The following is a 16,286-nucleotide window of genomic DNA, read 5'->3' as shown; positions in this document are numbered from 1 at the left end:
GAAGTGGAGATCTAGGTAATCAAGATCTTTAAGCCCACAGATAAAGCAGTAATTGACTTGAAACCTACCTCAGTCTCTATGCCTGGAGTCCTATCTTACAATCATAGCAGAGCAAAGCAGAAACAAAGTTCTACCAAGGAGAAGAAACTCCTTGATTTCACTACTAGAGGCCCGATGCACAAAATTCGTGCAAGGAGCTTGGCCCTTGCAGCCTTGGCAGCTGCCCTCGGCCCTCACAGCCCCAGTTTCATCCAGAAGGGAGTCCGGAAGGTCATTCGGCTGTCCGGTGTAATTAGCATATTACGTTTTTATTATTATAGATAGACAGATGTGGCAGAGAGTACTCTTGTGAAACATCATCCAATGCCAGTCTTTGGGCTAGGTTATGCTAATACCTACCTATGCTATAGTTTCTAGACTGAGGAGAATTTAATCTTATAAGAAAGACAGGAGTCATAATAATATATTAAATAATCTACCTTTTGATAAGGTCTATCACAATCAAATGTAAGAAAACATGTAAAGATGCACAGAAAATTATCCTGCATATTTTTGTCTAAGCTAATTCAGCAGAGTCATAGAGGAGATTATTTTGACTAGATACTACAAGGAAACTGTAGTCTACAAAGGGAAGAGATTATAAGAGAGGGAGAGAAAAATTATAATCAAAATTATGTGAAAAAGGGCACAATTTCACAAAGAGTATGTTGTTTCTGGAGAATAATTAAAAGTTTGGCGTTATCTTGTGGAGGGCATATAAGGAGTACCTGGTGAAAAGGATGGTTTTTTTTTTTTATACTAAATGCTAATTTGATCACATCATGCTTAAATGTTTTATTGGAGTCACATTATGTATGGAATAATGATCAAGTCCCAATACTTAATTTCTTAAATTACTCTGTGAAAGATAACTAACTTGTTAACATGTATTAATTAACTTAACCTTCCCAACAACTTTTTGTTTTCTTCACTTCACAGTTGAGAAAACTGGGGGAAAAATATAATAAGTATGAATAAGAAAACTTAAACCTTATTATGAAAATAAATGCATTTATTTATTTATTTATTTATTTATTTATTTGGAAATAAATTCCTTTAATACAAGAACATAAAAAGAGCCTATGATGGAAATAAATATGATCACATGCAAGGGGGGAAAAAGACAGAAGTGATAGCATTACTCATGATAGCTGATAATTTTCAAGAATTATTGAACTTTATTTACTCTCAATCAAATATCATAGTAACTCAAAGTAAATGATTATAAAATGGTCATTTAGTTGCATTATTTTTTCAACTAAAAATTAACATCTACAAAGATTCCAGATGATATCCTTTTCATATTAGAATCACTAAGTATTACTTTCCTTCTTTTCTTCATAAAAAAATAATAATATGAACTGAAATCACACTAATAGTGTATAAATCAAAAGAGATACCAAGTACATGGGTCTCTGTAATGTCTAGGATCTTTAGACACAAAATAAAAAGTTAAGAACTTGGTACATTGGGAAATATACAGAAGAGATAAGAAATTAAAATTTTTAAAAAACTGAGCTTAAAATAAGTAGATACATAAGTTGGAAATGTTTCATAGAAAAGGAGGAAACTTAGTATAGGCATGAGGCAAACCTCAGGTTTTGTGAAGACTTCTATGCAGAAGGCAGGTGTGTCTATAAAAAGTATCACAGTAGGAAAGGGCAACCCAATCTCATGGCTCCTGGGTTTGGTTCTGTGACAGTACTAGGACATGTAATGGACTGTCTAAGACATGAGTATCCATACTTAAGAGTACTCACACATCAGCTAGAAAGTTATGTTTAAAAATTACTCTCAGATTCGTTTCATTTATAATATCAGACATTTCTATCAAAAGCTAATTTGGTCTTATTAAATCAAAGTGTGAATTCAAAAAATGATATTGAATTTTATTGTACAGAGATATTAACCATGTTGGATTTTGTTTGTTTGTTTGCTTTAATATATTTTTATTGATTTCAGAGAGGAAGGAAGAGAGAGAGATAGAAACATCAATGATGAGAAAGAATCATTGATCGGCTGCCTCCTGCATGCCCTCTACTGGGGATCGAGTCCCAACCGGGGCATGTGCCCTTGACTGGAATCAAACCCAGGACCCTTGCGTCTGCAGGCTGACGCTCTATCCACTGAGCCAAATCAGTGTGGGCCTTGTTGGGTTTTTTGTTTTGTTTTGTTTCTAATAAATTGTGAGATTCATGACTTGGTTTATAGTAAGCACTTTGTGTCTGGTTGCATAGTTTTTGCCTAGCTTTACTAAGTTTTGTTTTGTGGGTTTTTTGGTGTTTTGTTTTTTTTTCACTATAAATTACAACCTTTTATGTTTTCTAACATGATGTTTTGGGGTCTTCCAGATGCATTTTTCATTTGTTGCCAGACTTGGTGTGATGATCTTGGAAGATAACTTTGTCTTAAAAAGGTTTCCATCTACAAAAGACAGAGAGCAGCGGCACCATGGTACCAGCCAATAAATCTCAAACATCTCCAAATACCTTCTTGCTGATGGGCATCCCAGGATTAGAGCACCTGCATGTCTGGATTGGGATTCCCTTCTGCTCCATGTACATAGTGGCTGTGGTGGGGAATGTGACCATCCTGGCTGTGGTGAGGGCAGAGCGAAGCCTTCATGAGCCCATGTTCCTCTTCCTGTGCATGCTGTCGGTCACTGACCTGGTCCTCTCCACATCTACACTGCCCCGCATGCTCTGTCTCTTCTGGCTTGGAGCCCATGACATTGCCTTTGATGCCTGCTTGGCCCAAATGTTCTTCATCCACAGCTTTACTGGCATGGAATCAGGCTTCTTTTTGGCCATGGCCATTGACCGTTATGTGGCCATTTGTCATCCACTGCACCATAGCACCATTCTCAGCCATGCTCACATTGCCAAAATGGGAGCCTCTGTTGTACTCCGAGGAGCAGTCTTCTTTTCTCCACATCCCATCCTGCTCAAACAGCTGCCCTACTGCAGGACTCGAGTCATTGCCCACACCTACTGTGAGTTCATGGCTGTGGTGAAGCTGGCATGTGTGGACACAGGAGCCACCAAACGTTACAGCCTCAGTGTGGCCTCTGTCATTGGTTCTTGTGATGGCTTTTTTATTGTCATCTCTTATGTTCTAATCCTCCGTGCAGTCTTTCGTCTTCCATCACGGGAAGCAAGTCTTAAAGCTCTAGGCACATGTGGCTCTCATGTCTGTGTCATCCTCGTTTTCTACTCCACAGCTGTCTTCACCTTCCTCACTCACCGCTTTGGTCACAATGTGGCCCCCCGGATTCACATCTTTATTGCCAATATGTACCTTCTGGTCCCACCTTTTCTTAATCCCATTGTGTATGGTGTTAGGACCAAGAAAATTCGAGACTATGTTCATAGTTTTCTAAGGGTAAAGTTTGCCTGATTATGCTGAAATTATGTGCAGAGACAGTATCAGAATGTGAAGGGAAGAGTACAAATAATTTATTTCATCTCATAATAGACATGACATTTCCTTCTGCTGAAATAAGACTTTTTATCAGATTCCAATGGGGAAGAGTAACCACACATTATAGAAGTTTCCCAATTCTAATGCAACTAGTAGGCACATTTTATTTTGTGTACTTCTGAATTTTAAGGAGCTTACTTAGAACTTGATAAATTGGAAAGGGGTCCCCTTCTGCTCCCTGCTACTACTGACCTTCTGTTATATGAGTAGGGGGTTATAGTGTATTGTCCAACAGGTAGTGATTAAAAAAGCAAAGAAACTCATAAGAACCTCAAAAAATTCCACAGGAACTATTACTAACTGAAAAATCAATGATCACTCAATATTCTGTAGAAGAGTCAATATAATAAGATTCATGTCTTCTGAATACAAGAAATACTTGCCTATTATTTTCACAACAATAGAATTGTAGAAAAGTTCCACATTGCAATAATCGTGTTCACAGATTACTATAATAAAATAAACCTTTATGTATTACCTTTCTCATGTTTCTCCTGTCATACTTATGCATCCTTTGTATGCTCTGTTCTGTTTGTAAAGACTCCCGCCTTCGTCCAAAAAATAAGTGTGTTTTTTTTTTTTTTTATATCTTCATGGTTTTACTTAGAATGCTTCCCTTTGTCCAGGCACCTTCTTATCTACAAAAAAAAAACTTAGTTATACTTCAAGGTACATCTCCTGTTTAAACTCCCCATGTTAGTAGAAATTTTATTTCCTCAAGTAAAACTAACTAAAAACTGTCCCTACTATTATTGTGAAAAATGTCACTATATACTGTAGTTAACCTGGTATGTCTTTGTCCAATTAAATTCTTAATATAGTTAGAGGTTAAGTGCACTGGCTCTAGAGTCAGAGTGCCTGGATTCATCCTTTATCTCTGTCACTTACTATCTGCATATCCAGTCACTTTCTGGGCATTATTGTCATAATTAATAAAATGGGGATCATAAAATTTCCTTCCCTATAAGAATTTTAAGGATTAAATGAGTGAAAGCACATAAGAAAGTCACTTATACTAGAGCCACATGGTAGACTTTAATAAATAGACACTACATAACTGGATTACCATAACAAGTATAATTTTGCATGTTTATTATATGCCAGACTTTGTCAGATATGTATGAACAATGTACACATGCAAGCATATGTTATCACCAGAATCATCAGAGTTTTAGTCCGATTTCATAGATGAGAAATTTGGACTCAGGGAGTTTAAATAATTTGCTCAATGTCACATGTTGATTAAGTGGTGATGCCTGGATTTAAATAAACACAAAAGTACTCAACCCCATAGTTAAAGAGTATCCTCCATTTATTTTTTATCACTAATACCTCTCAGTATCTATGAACACATGAATTCAATGAATGCTTCTGAAGGAAGGAATGATTCTATAAGACGTTTGAATTTATGTGTCCTGTATTTTAGAACTCCTAATCATGTGATAGTTATAATTAAGATACTAGTTGAATTAAAATCATAAGGACAGGGTTAATGATGATCTTTTTGTAAGATAATGGAGAAAAATGACAATGATAGTAGGAGTAGGGACAGATCTCTCTCGGGCTAAAGAGAAGAGAATCCTTATGGAAATGTAAACTTTGGGAATATTGCCATTATGTTGGATATTTCCTGAAGATGAATTGCCAAGATAGACCTTTTGGCTGTATTTTCTTTTTTAGTTGGAGTACCATGAATTATGCAATCCTATCTAATAAAAGAGTAATATTCAAATTGACTGTCACTCCAACACATAAGATGGCTGCCCCCATGTGGACACAAGATGGCCACCACAAGATGGCCAGCAGGGGAGGGCAGTTGGGAGGGACCAGGCTGGCAAGGGAGGGCAGTTGAGGGCGATCAAGCCTGCAGGGGAGGGCATTTAGAGGTGAGCAGGCCTGCAGGGGTGGGAAGTTGGAGGCTACCGGGCCTGTATGGAAGGGCAGTTGGGGGGGACCCAGGCCTGAAGGGGAGAGCAGTTGGGGGGGACCAGGCCTGCAGGGGAGGGCAGTTAGGGGTGATGAGGCTGGCAGGGGAGGGCAGTTAGGGATGACCAGGCTGACAGGGGAGGGCAGTTAGGGGTGACCAGGTCAGCAGGCGAGGGCAGTTGGGGGGGACCAGGCCTGCAGGGGAGGGCAGTTAGGGGTGACCAGGCTGACAGGGGAGGCCATTAGGGGTGACCAGGCCAGCAGGGGAGGGCAGTTAGGGGCAATTGGGCTGACAGAGGAGCAGTTAGGCATCAATCAGGCTGGCAGGGGCGTGGTTAGGGGGTGATCAGACTGGCAGACAGAAGCAGTTAGGGGCAATCAGGAAGGCAGACTGGCAAGCAGGATCAGGCCTAAATGGGCAGTCAGACATCCCTCTTGGGGTCCCAGATTAGAGAGGGTGCAGGCTGGGCTGAGAGACACACACCTCTGTTCACAAATTTCATGTACTGGGCCTCTAGTTTAATTATAATACATTCCTTGACAATTATCAGAATTGTTTATACGTTACATTTTGAAATATGAACTAAGGAGTTAATACTTATAAGCTATCTACCAATGGCTCTCAAATTTGAATGTTTAACAATAATAGTCACAAAACTAAATCTTCAAAAGCCCTGAATTAAATTCTAGTCAAATAAAAGAGATATGCAACTTATTCATATATTCATACAACAAAAATCAATTTATGGGGTGGCTAAAATGTGCCAGATTTGGTTAAATTCTGCGGAGAAGTGAGCAAAAGAGAAGTTTAAGTCTCAGAGAGTTTATATCCTCATGGAAATGATATAATTGAGGGATGTTCAAATGCATAAATATACTGGATATTTAGTGCTGTCAAGTAATAATATTGATTTCTATAAGAGCACATAACATAGTGTTTTGATCTAGTCTAGGAGAATTAAGGAAAGCTCCCTTAAAAATGGCATTTACTTAAATGCTGATTAGGAGTTAAAAAGAAAGAGAGGTCCTGAATGGGGTGATAATGTTACAGGGAGAGAGAACAGGATGTGTGAACATGTGTGGATCTTAAGATAGGAAGGGGTGTCATGCATTCAAAGAATTGAAGGAAGTCCATTTCATGGGCTGGAATAGAGGGTGAAATGAAGAGTTGCTGAGTAAGGCTTGGATAGTAGCATGCAGGGGTGTGTAGGGTGTGCTAAGGATTCTCAAATTTATACTGAAAACTAGACAATATAAGTTCTATGCACAGGAGTGACATAATCAGGTTTGCATTTTAAAAAGATCCTGTGGGCTTCCAGTCCAAGATGGAGGCATAGGAAGACCCTGAATGCACCTCGTCCCAGGAAAACAATGAATTTACACCTACAGACAGAGCACTCCCTCCTGAAGAAGAACAGATCTGAATGGACAGCTTCTGCAAGAGAGACAGAGAGAGAGAGAGAGAGAGAGAGAGAGAGAGAAACTTCCAGCCACCTGACTTGCCCATGGGACTCCCCTCAGCTTGCACACACCCTAGCATGGCTCCCACCTAGGTGTGTCTTGTCCCTAGGACTTCCTGCAGATTACACCTGCTTTAGCCACAGTCCCAGGGGCTTCCCTCTGGCAGTTCCTACAGTTCCAACCCCCTCCAGCTTCAGCTCCAGATCTGTGTGGCTTGCCCTGGGACAACCTGAAACTCAGTTTCCCTTAAACTTGGTATTGTGCAATATTTTTTTTCTAAATCTTTTCTATCGCTCCTACTTTAATCTTAACTCTCTGTGTTTCTGTTATATAGTTTATTTACCAAACAATGGCTTTAATTTAGTCAATTAAAATTTACTTAGTGCATACATTTTTCCACCTTTTTTGGATTCTAATTGCATATAGGAAATTAAAACTTAATTTCACTTTAAGTTTTACTTATGGAGTTGCCAAGGTCACAGGAAAGTAAGATGTTTTAAACTATTGGTTTTGAAGCAAGCTATAAGCAATTTGTATAGAATTATAACGCAAACAGTTCTGCCTTCTTTTACTCTAAGTTTAACCTCATACTAAATGATTCCTCAGCCCTAACTCTTCTCCTACAGTACCTAAGCCATACACGTCACCTCTTACAACACACACACACACACACACACACACACACACACACACACGCACACATACACACACACACACAAATTAGTTTTACAATGCTCCCAAACATCTGCTCTTTTAAATTTTAAATTTATTGGGGTAACATTGGTTAATAACATTATATAAATTTCAGACGTATAACTTCATAATACAACGTCTGTATACTCCATTGTGTGCTCACAACCCAAAGTTTACTCTCCTTCTGTCCCTTTAACTACATGTGCTACCCTCAATAACTGGCTGTAGGCTTTGTTCCTCAGAATATTCAAGCCAAGTAAAGCACTTTGCCTAACAGAGAGGCCCCTAGAGACCCTGAAGTGGGGAGAGGAGGCAGTGACAAACCAGCATAAATCTGCCTCCAGCTCAGACACTTCATCTTAGTCTGGACATCAACAGATCTTGTCTGAACTTCATGTGGACAGTTGCTTTGCTGGTCCCAGTCCCACTGTGGTCAGACTCACAACCATCTACAGGTACTATTCTAGGAAAACAGAGAAGAAGAAGGAGGGAAAAGAGTAGAAACTCCTGGGATGCAAAGTCATGTAGGAAAAACAGATTCCTAAATACTAATCACCAACCCTTTTAAGTCCATGGTTGGGTTCTGCAATTTTTAGAATATCCAGTGGCATTCTTTAGGGAAGAATAAGTATCTTTCTAATTTTTACACCTAAATTGATGATCTCTTTACTTGAAATTAATGTTGATATTGTTATTGCTGGCAATTATTTTTGATAGCTCAGGCAAAAATTTACCATGTTGCTTAAAGCACTAATAATATCCTAATGCCACCACCATATGGGGAATTTTATCTACTGTATTCCTGATTGATGATCATTCAATTTCTAACTGATAATGAGTTTGTGATAGGGCTATTTCCCCTATTGAACTAAAATGAACCTATTAAATTTTTTTAGCATCTTTTTTTGGTCAGGTATCTCTCTCTGGTGATACTAAATTCTTTTTTCCACTCAAGAATATAATGAATCTAAAAATATTTGAGGATAAAATTACCAGGGCCATCAAATCTTTCTTCTTATGTTATCAATTCCAGACTATTAATTTATCTTAGTTACAGTTTCTTTCTAAGAAACAAAAAACAAAAAGAACAGTATGCCCTGGCCATTGTGGCTCAGTTGTTGGAGTGTCATTCTCTGCACTGAAGGGTCACAGTTTCACTTCCCAACCAGGGCACATACCCAGGTTGTGGGAGGCAACCAATCAATATCTCTCTCTCTCTCTCTCTCTCTCTCTCTCTCTCTCTCTCTCTCTCTTTCTCTACCTCTCCCATCCTCTCTCTCTAAAAAATGGAAAAATATATCCTCGGGTAAGGATTAATTTAAGCAAAACAACAAACAAACAAACAAAAAAGAACATTACTTTTTGCATCTTTCACTTAAACTTTGTACTTCATACTAAAAGAAGAAAATATTCCAAGAATTATGTCAAGAATATTGTTTTATATAATGTTGGAATTCAATGGTGGATTTAATCCTCATTACAATTTTTAATGTAAGCTTTATCCCACTTTTGATATGAAAAAAAAATGAGGTTCAAAGGCTTAAACAATTTGTTCAAATTACATCTGAGTGATTTCAAAATAAGTGGCAGGGCTGAGATTGTATCTCAAACATGTGTAATCTCAAAGATCTTGCTATTATCGCTATACCAAGTTAAATTCCAGGAGACCAACCTATCATTCAGCTATGCTGTGCCTTTTACCAAATGCAGTTGATATATGACATACTTAGATCTGAACATATCAATTACATGATGTATATATGTGGGGTTTTAGCAGACATGCCACTCTGTTTTGGTATTTAAATATTTAGAATAAATTAATTACCAAAAAATATAAATAATCCAAGTTCATCAACAATTAAAATGACACAATATTAATATTACTATACTTTTATTTTTAAAGCAACTTTGTGTTATATTGTTTCATCCTAATTTCAGTTTAAGTTTTGTATATGGTCACAGGAAATGAAAATGTTTTAAACTTGATTTTGAAGAAAGCTATACCAATTTGTATATCATTATAGTTGCAAACAGCTCTGCAACATTTTAAGAGTTTATTTTAAACTTTTATTGAAAATTTTCTTTGGTGTGATTCTTTTAAATATTATATAGTTGGACTATTTCTAACAAAATCTGGAATTTAAACTTTAATAGTGAAATTTAATTTCAATCATATTAATAACAAAAAAGCTTTATTTTTATTCCTTTATTTTTATTTACTATATAGTTTTTTTGTTTTTTACTTTTAATCTGTTAAATATACTATTTAATCTATAACATCAAATAATTTATAAATATGCATTTTTATTCAAAAGAATAATGTAGGTGAAAAGGTTCAGCAAATACAGTAGTCTTATTTCTATGGAAATTTGTATTACAATTAATCACTGAACTATGTTCCCCATACAAAACCACATGAATTCACATATATATGCCACCCCATTAAACTTTACTTTTACCCACTCCCTACAATGATTTAATACTAAACTACTGGAACTTGAATACTAAACTATTATCTATTGAGGCTTTTTTTGGATTCCGCCTTTGTCATCCAAAATATTCATTCCAGAATTGTGTCAGGTGTAAGATCAGCCGGTTTCTGAGGTTCTTTGTAAAAATCAACAAATACTCCAGAGAAACCTAAAGAACCAAGGCCAATCTCAAGAGCTGAGGACCCTGGAATGATAAAAATCAACTTCCTCATCTTGAGTGAAAGCCATGAATTCTAGCTTTTACCTATAATGTTGAAAATGTGGGGTCTCTTGCCAGGCCCTGCTATCTGAGAAAAAAAATCCTATAGGATTTCACACAGTGAATATTAAATGGGATCAGAGCCACAATCTAAACTATGGAGTTGATATGTCTTTATTGAGAATTAATCCCTGAGACTATTTCTTCCTTTTGCAGCCTAGGATTATCTCCTTTCTCATTACAAGTTGCAGAAACATTTATTTGATCATTAGTTGACATAATATAATTATGATTGCCACCATAAAGTACTACCCAGTATTTTAAATGGAAATATACACTGATTTCAAAATGTCCCTTGTTTCTTTCTCCCCAGGAATCAGCCCTTGGAAAAAGGAGCTCAGGGTAGGGATGTCCTCTTGCAACAGCTCCATTCCTCAGCCCTTGACATTTGTCCTGGCTGGAATTCCTGGCCTGGAATCTTCCCATGGCTGGTTCTCTGTGCCTTTCTTCTTGGTCTTTGTCATTACAGTCATTGGCAATGCCACCATCTTATGCATCATCCGGGTAGAGAAGAATCTTCATGAGCTCATGTTTCTCCTCCTGGCCATGCTATCAGTTGTTGACCTCTCCCTGGTCAGTGTTACTGTGCCCCGCATGCTAGGTATCTCTGGATGAATGCCAAAGAAATCAGCATCAATGCTTGCCTCACCCAGATGTTTTTCATCCCTTCCTTTTATGTCATGGAGTCTGGGATCCTCCTGGCCATGGCTTTTGACAGATTTGTGGCTATCTGGCACCCTCTGAGATACACAACTATCCTTGCTAACAACATGCTTGTGAAGATGGCACTGGCTGTCCTGGCCAGGGCAGTGGCAGTGTTGACCCCAGCACCCATCCTAGCAAAAAGACTGGAAAGCTTCCAAACCCATGTCATTGCTTACTCCTACTGTGCCTACATGGCTGTGGTGCAGATAGCCTGTGGAGACATCTCTGACCACATTGTCTATGGCCTCATGGTTATCGTAGCATCTGTGGGATTTGATCTGTTTTTTATCAGTCTGTCATATGGGCTGATCCTTCATGCTGTCTTTCGAATACCCTCTTGGGAGGCACGGGCAAAGCTCTCAGCACATGTGGCTCTCATCTTTGTGTCATTGCTCTCTTTTATTCTCCTGTTGTCTTTTCTGTTCTGGCCCAGATTTTAGGCTATCATATGGCTCCTCATCTACAGATTATCATTGACAATCTCTATTTCCTGGTGCCTCCCATGATCAACCCTTTGATATATGGAGCCCGGACCAAGCAAATGCGGGAGTGGGTGCTTCGGATCCTGCACTGTCGTGGAGACTGAGGTTGATACCTGAGGTAGACAAGGACCTGGGATATGGAGCTGGAAATCATGTTATGTTGGAGGTAGAGATAAATCATGCCAGATTGGGGAATTCATGGGAAAAGGAATAACTAAGGCAAGAGGAGGCCTTAGTCAGTGTGGGAATATAACTGAGACATGTTCTTTTCATCAGAATATTGTTTTTGGGAAACCCTCATGACTGGAAACCTCCTCAAATGCTGATGCAAGTAATAACATAGGAAAACATATTGTTTTTAATTTATTGTTTATCTGATCGCATTGCATAACATAAATGGGAAGAACATTATTTCAAATGAGGTAACAATAAATTTAGGTATACGGTATCAAGACCTCTGAGCACAACTATTTATCCTAATTTTTTTTTATTTAATGATTTCTCTTTCACATTTATGTTTCAGATATTTCACCAATATGGAACTATATATCATGGAAAGTAATCCTAATGGAAATAAGTATGTATAAATGTCCATGCTCATGTCAATGAGTAAAGATCTTTTATGTCTGAAGAGTTTTAATAAAGAAGATTCTTCTTTAGAGATTTACTATTAGTGTCATAATCTGGAACCAATATACAGTAGACTGAATTTGATAGGAAACCATGGGGGAGGAGGGAGAGAACCTAAATCTATTCTTTCTCTAGCTTCACATTTTCCTTCTACCTACCTATATCTGTTTTCACAAATTTAAGTCACCCAAATCTGTATCTTAAACCATGAATCATGTCTGTCTTCCAGAAAATGTATTGTAACAGCTTTGTGAACCACTCTTCACATGCATCTTAAGCTTAAGTCTTTCCAAACTAAGCTTTTAGTCTCTGTTGCAGCTAGTTTATCCCTCTATGTTCCGCATGTTTGTTCATTTGACTTAAATTAAGTTTAAATAGAGTTAAATTAAGTTTAAAACCTTGATATTCTTATTTATTTTTATTTTCTTCCCTTCATCCAAACAATCACCAAGATTTCTCTGTACATTTCCACTATATTTTTTTCTGTCTTGCACTTTATCACTTATGATTTCTGTACTGCAAAATTCTTCTAACTAATTTTCATATATATTCAATTTCTATCATATTCAAGGTTGTTATTAACTCTGTAACTGGAGTTTTATTCCCAAATATCTTCTTTTGTCTCCTTAAAATCTTCAACAGTCTGTTTCTCAAGATAAAGTCTTAACTTCATAGCATGGCATTCAAATAATTGCATGACTTAACTCTAGTCTGCATTTCCAGGTGCTTTATTTTTGCTAAATCACAATATAAGCATCAATCTGGCCAAACCTACTGCTTTATTTGTAAAGATGCTACACATCCCTTGCTACTTTAGATCAGTCTTTGTGTTACTTAGGAGACATTTTCCCTTGATCTTTCTTCGTCAAAACCCTTCCCATCTCAAGAGACACTTTCTTCAATTTGTTTTCCTTAATGCCTGTCTTCACATGATACCACCCTGTCATTTTCTGTACTGCCAGACACTTTAGGTTTCTTTGACATATATTTGTCCGTGATCTGTCCTGTACTTCAGATATTAATCTGCATGCCTTGCCATCCCTCTTACACTGACATTTCTTGAAGGGCATGGGCCATGCCCAGAAATTGATTTTTATACTACACATAAGCAGATCTTAAAATCTTGTCTTAGTTTTTTAAAAATGTTATTAAACACCAGCTCATAAACCAAGGGAAATATGCATGTAAATTATGACCATCTCCTTATCCCTAAAGTTCATAATTTAGATATCTCCAGCTCTACCTGAAACAAATATGACACAGGCGATATTTATTTCATACACCCATACACAAATATACATGCTTTTTATTTCAGATACATACCTCCTATCATCTTATTTGTTTATAGACATCTCTCTTTGTCTCTTTCTCTCTCTTTCTAACCACTATCATACTTACGTTTATACATTTTCATACATTCACAAGAACATGTGTGCATACAGATATCTGATGTACTTATCAATTATATCAATAAATATACAAAAACACTATTAACCTTTTCACAGTTTGTCTGAACCAATTTTAAGATACATATATTTACTCAAATAAATTAATAACTCCTCTCAGAATTCTACAACTGAAAGGCTCTGAGTTGGGCCCTGGTTGCACAGAACCAACTCAAGGCTCAGTGTAATCAAAAAGATATTTATTCAAGGCACTGGCTGCAGGTGGACTGTGTCTGAGAAAGGAGTCAGGGGTGAATGGGGAGGGAGCAGGCTTTCTATGTCCACAGGGAGAGCTGCAGACAGAGCTTCACTGACAGTCCTATCTGGGACATGGCTCCCAGTTGTAGTTTTACGGCCTTGCCCTTTGTCCTTCTGCTGGTGCCAGCCGTCCTTCTTCCTGGGGGAGCGGTTCAGAAGTTATGGTCTTCAGGAAATTCTGTAAAATAACCACTCAAGGGGAGCATGTTTGTGCAAGCTTAGGCTTGCAGAAGGAGCTTTCTTTTGTTAGCCCCTACTGAGTTAGAGCCCTGTTTCTTGATTAACCCTTTCAACAACTACATGCTCTTTATCAGCTTTTAGGGCTCATCTCCTGCAGTACTTCCTCCTTCCCTAACCTCCTGCCTCTTTTTATCCTGTATTTTGTATTGCATTCATTTCAGTGGTCTCCAATGTCACCTCTCATTTGTCAATCATAACACATATAAGTTTAATAAAAAATGTGTTGAGTAGGTCAGGTCCCATTTCAAATAACTTCTCTGATAAAGCAACACAAATATGAAAGAATGTGTGAACTTATTTGGCTTATGTGCTAAAAATAAAATAAATGAAGGAAAGATGAGAGGACAAAAAGAAAGGAGGAAGAGAAAGGACAGAGAGAGGGAAGAAAAGAGGGACGAAAGGAGGGACGAAAGAAGTATTTTGTTTGGCCAAAATTCTTCTCTATTGAGGGATACTTTCTTAGTGAAATCTCTTCAACTCCACTTCTGAATTTTAAGTAGAACATAATATTTCAACTTCAGTGGGCCAATGTGTTTCCTCAAGTATAATCCCCCTTCCCAATCATTATGATTGTCTTTTGCTATGTAACAAACAAACCATGTGTAGTGTTGACCCGGCTCATTTTATATTCTCACTTTACGTCTTCACATGGTTGCATGACACAAAGGGGCTGCATTTGGATTCTCAGAAGGTTCGTCAGCATGGACATCATTCAATAAGGCTTCTTCACTGACAAGCTTCAGTACTCCTTCCCTGGGCTCTCTCTCTAAATTCCCTGGGTTTCTTACCCGTGTTTCGGGGCTTCAAAAGATAAAAGCAGAAGCTAGGAGGCTAGATATGGTCTGTATCGAATAATTCTTTTAATTTTGGGCTCTCACTGTCCTTTTCGGTCTAACCCGGCAGACTTTTGATTAATAAGGAATCTTAAAATATGCATACTGATTTTCCAGAGGCCAGCTCTTACTTTAAGAGTGTATCAGGTTCAGCTGAAGTGTCAGCCTGCTCCACCCAGAGAAGCACACTTTGTGAGAATCCATGGAAATGAGCCTGAGCCACTGGAGCTCACTCCCCATAAATTCATGGCATGATGAGTGGAAAAAAAAAGAAAAACAAAGAAAAAAAACCACCTCTGTACTAATAAAAATGTTTTTCTTAATTGAGTTGAAATGTGGTGTTCCTTCCCTCCCTCAGTCAAAAAAAAGTAATTAAAGAAAACTTTGTGTCCTACAAAAGAAGAGGAGATAATGTCTAGAAAAAAGTCAATGTTCAAATTCAGAAATATCATAAACCTTTATGGTTTTTCTGAGTCCTACATGAAAGTTAAACACTTCTTTAACTCATCTTTTTCTAAACATTTTGTTAGATGTAGTACCTTCAACATTTTCTTGAAATGTTCACTAGGTATATATTTTTTAGTTTTCTGCATAAAAAAAAAGGTGATAGTTTTGTCAATTGTTCCACCACCACAAAGCACAGATCCCTGTATTCTCTGGTACTTAGTAACAATGTTGTCACTCTATTTAAAGCCTTCCTTAACATTGGTACCCTTTAAGCTTCTGTCCATCTGCTCTCAAAGCAAATGCTGCATGTTTTACACTTTTGTTACTGCAAAATCCAACTCTTCACACCATTTTTTCCTTACATTTAACTATTGTTGTGTAATACAACAACCCAACACTTGGTAGGTTTAAACAACAGCTTTTGATTTTTTTTTTTTTTCCCCTCAAAGTTCTGTTGATTGCTTGGCCCCAGCTGTGAAGTTCTCCCTGGGAGTCCCTCAAGCAGTTGCTAATACTGTTTAAAAGAAGAATCCAGGTCTGGATAAAAGGCTTCTTTTCCTCTCAGATGTCAGGCATTCAGTCCCCCTCCACAATGTCAGGCACTTTGCTCCCTCAGAGTAGAACCCAGGGGGTTCTTACAAGTTGGCATGAAAATAAGAAAGGTAGGATATCAGTTAAGGTCTCTGCCAAGAACTGACACACATTTACTTCTGTTGTATTCTTAGCAGTTGCAGGGGCTCAAACTTATTGAGAGGAATAAATAAGAGTTTATTCTTCATGATGGTGAGGCAAGATCACATATGGAAGATAGTTATAGCCATGCTTAGAAAGTACAATTTGCCACACTCAGCTTTCTTTCACTTCCATCATAAATAATTTTTCAGTTTCTACCTTCT

At 37.7% G+C, this 16,286-nt stretch overlaps 1 protein-coding gene and 1 pseudogene across 2 annotated transcripts; both read left to right on the top strand.

The window, feature by feature from the left end:
- Positions 1-2,490: 2,490 nt before the first annotated feature.
- LOC308233370 (olfactory receptor 52K1-like) lies at positions 2,491-3,435 on the top strand (the record flags this gene model as incomplete). The annotated part of the gene is made up of 1 exon (XM_080640295.1): positions 2,491-3,435. The coding sequence occupies one exon, from the start codon at positions 2,491-2,493 to the stop codon at positions 3,433-3,435; it is 945 nt and encodes a 314-aa protein (XP_080496421.1).
- Positions 3,436-10,698: 7,263 nt separating this feature from the next.
- Positions 10,699-11,641, top strand: LOC308233383 (olfactory receptor 52D1-like; annotated as a pseudogene). Its single transcript has one exon. The product of its transcript is annotated as an olfactory receptor 52D1-like (transcript).
- Positions 11,642-16,286: the final 4,645 nt, after the last annotated feature.

This window comes from Plecotus auritus (assembly GCF_963455305.1).
Source record: "Plecotus auritus genome assembly, chromosome: 9".
Classification (NCBI taxonomy): domain Eukaryota; kingdom Metazoa; phylum Chordata; class Mammalia; order Chiroptera; family Vespertilionidae; genus Plecotus; species Plecotus auritus.
The sequence above is the reverse complement of the archived record's forward strand: the minus strand, read 5'-3'. Positions and strand labels throughout refer to the sequence as shown.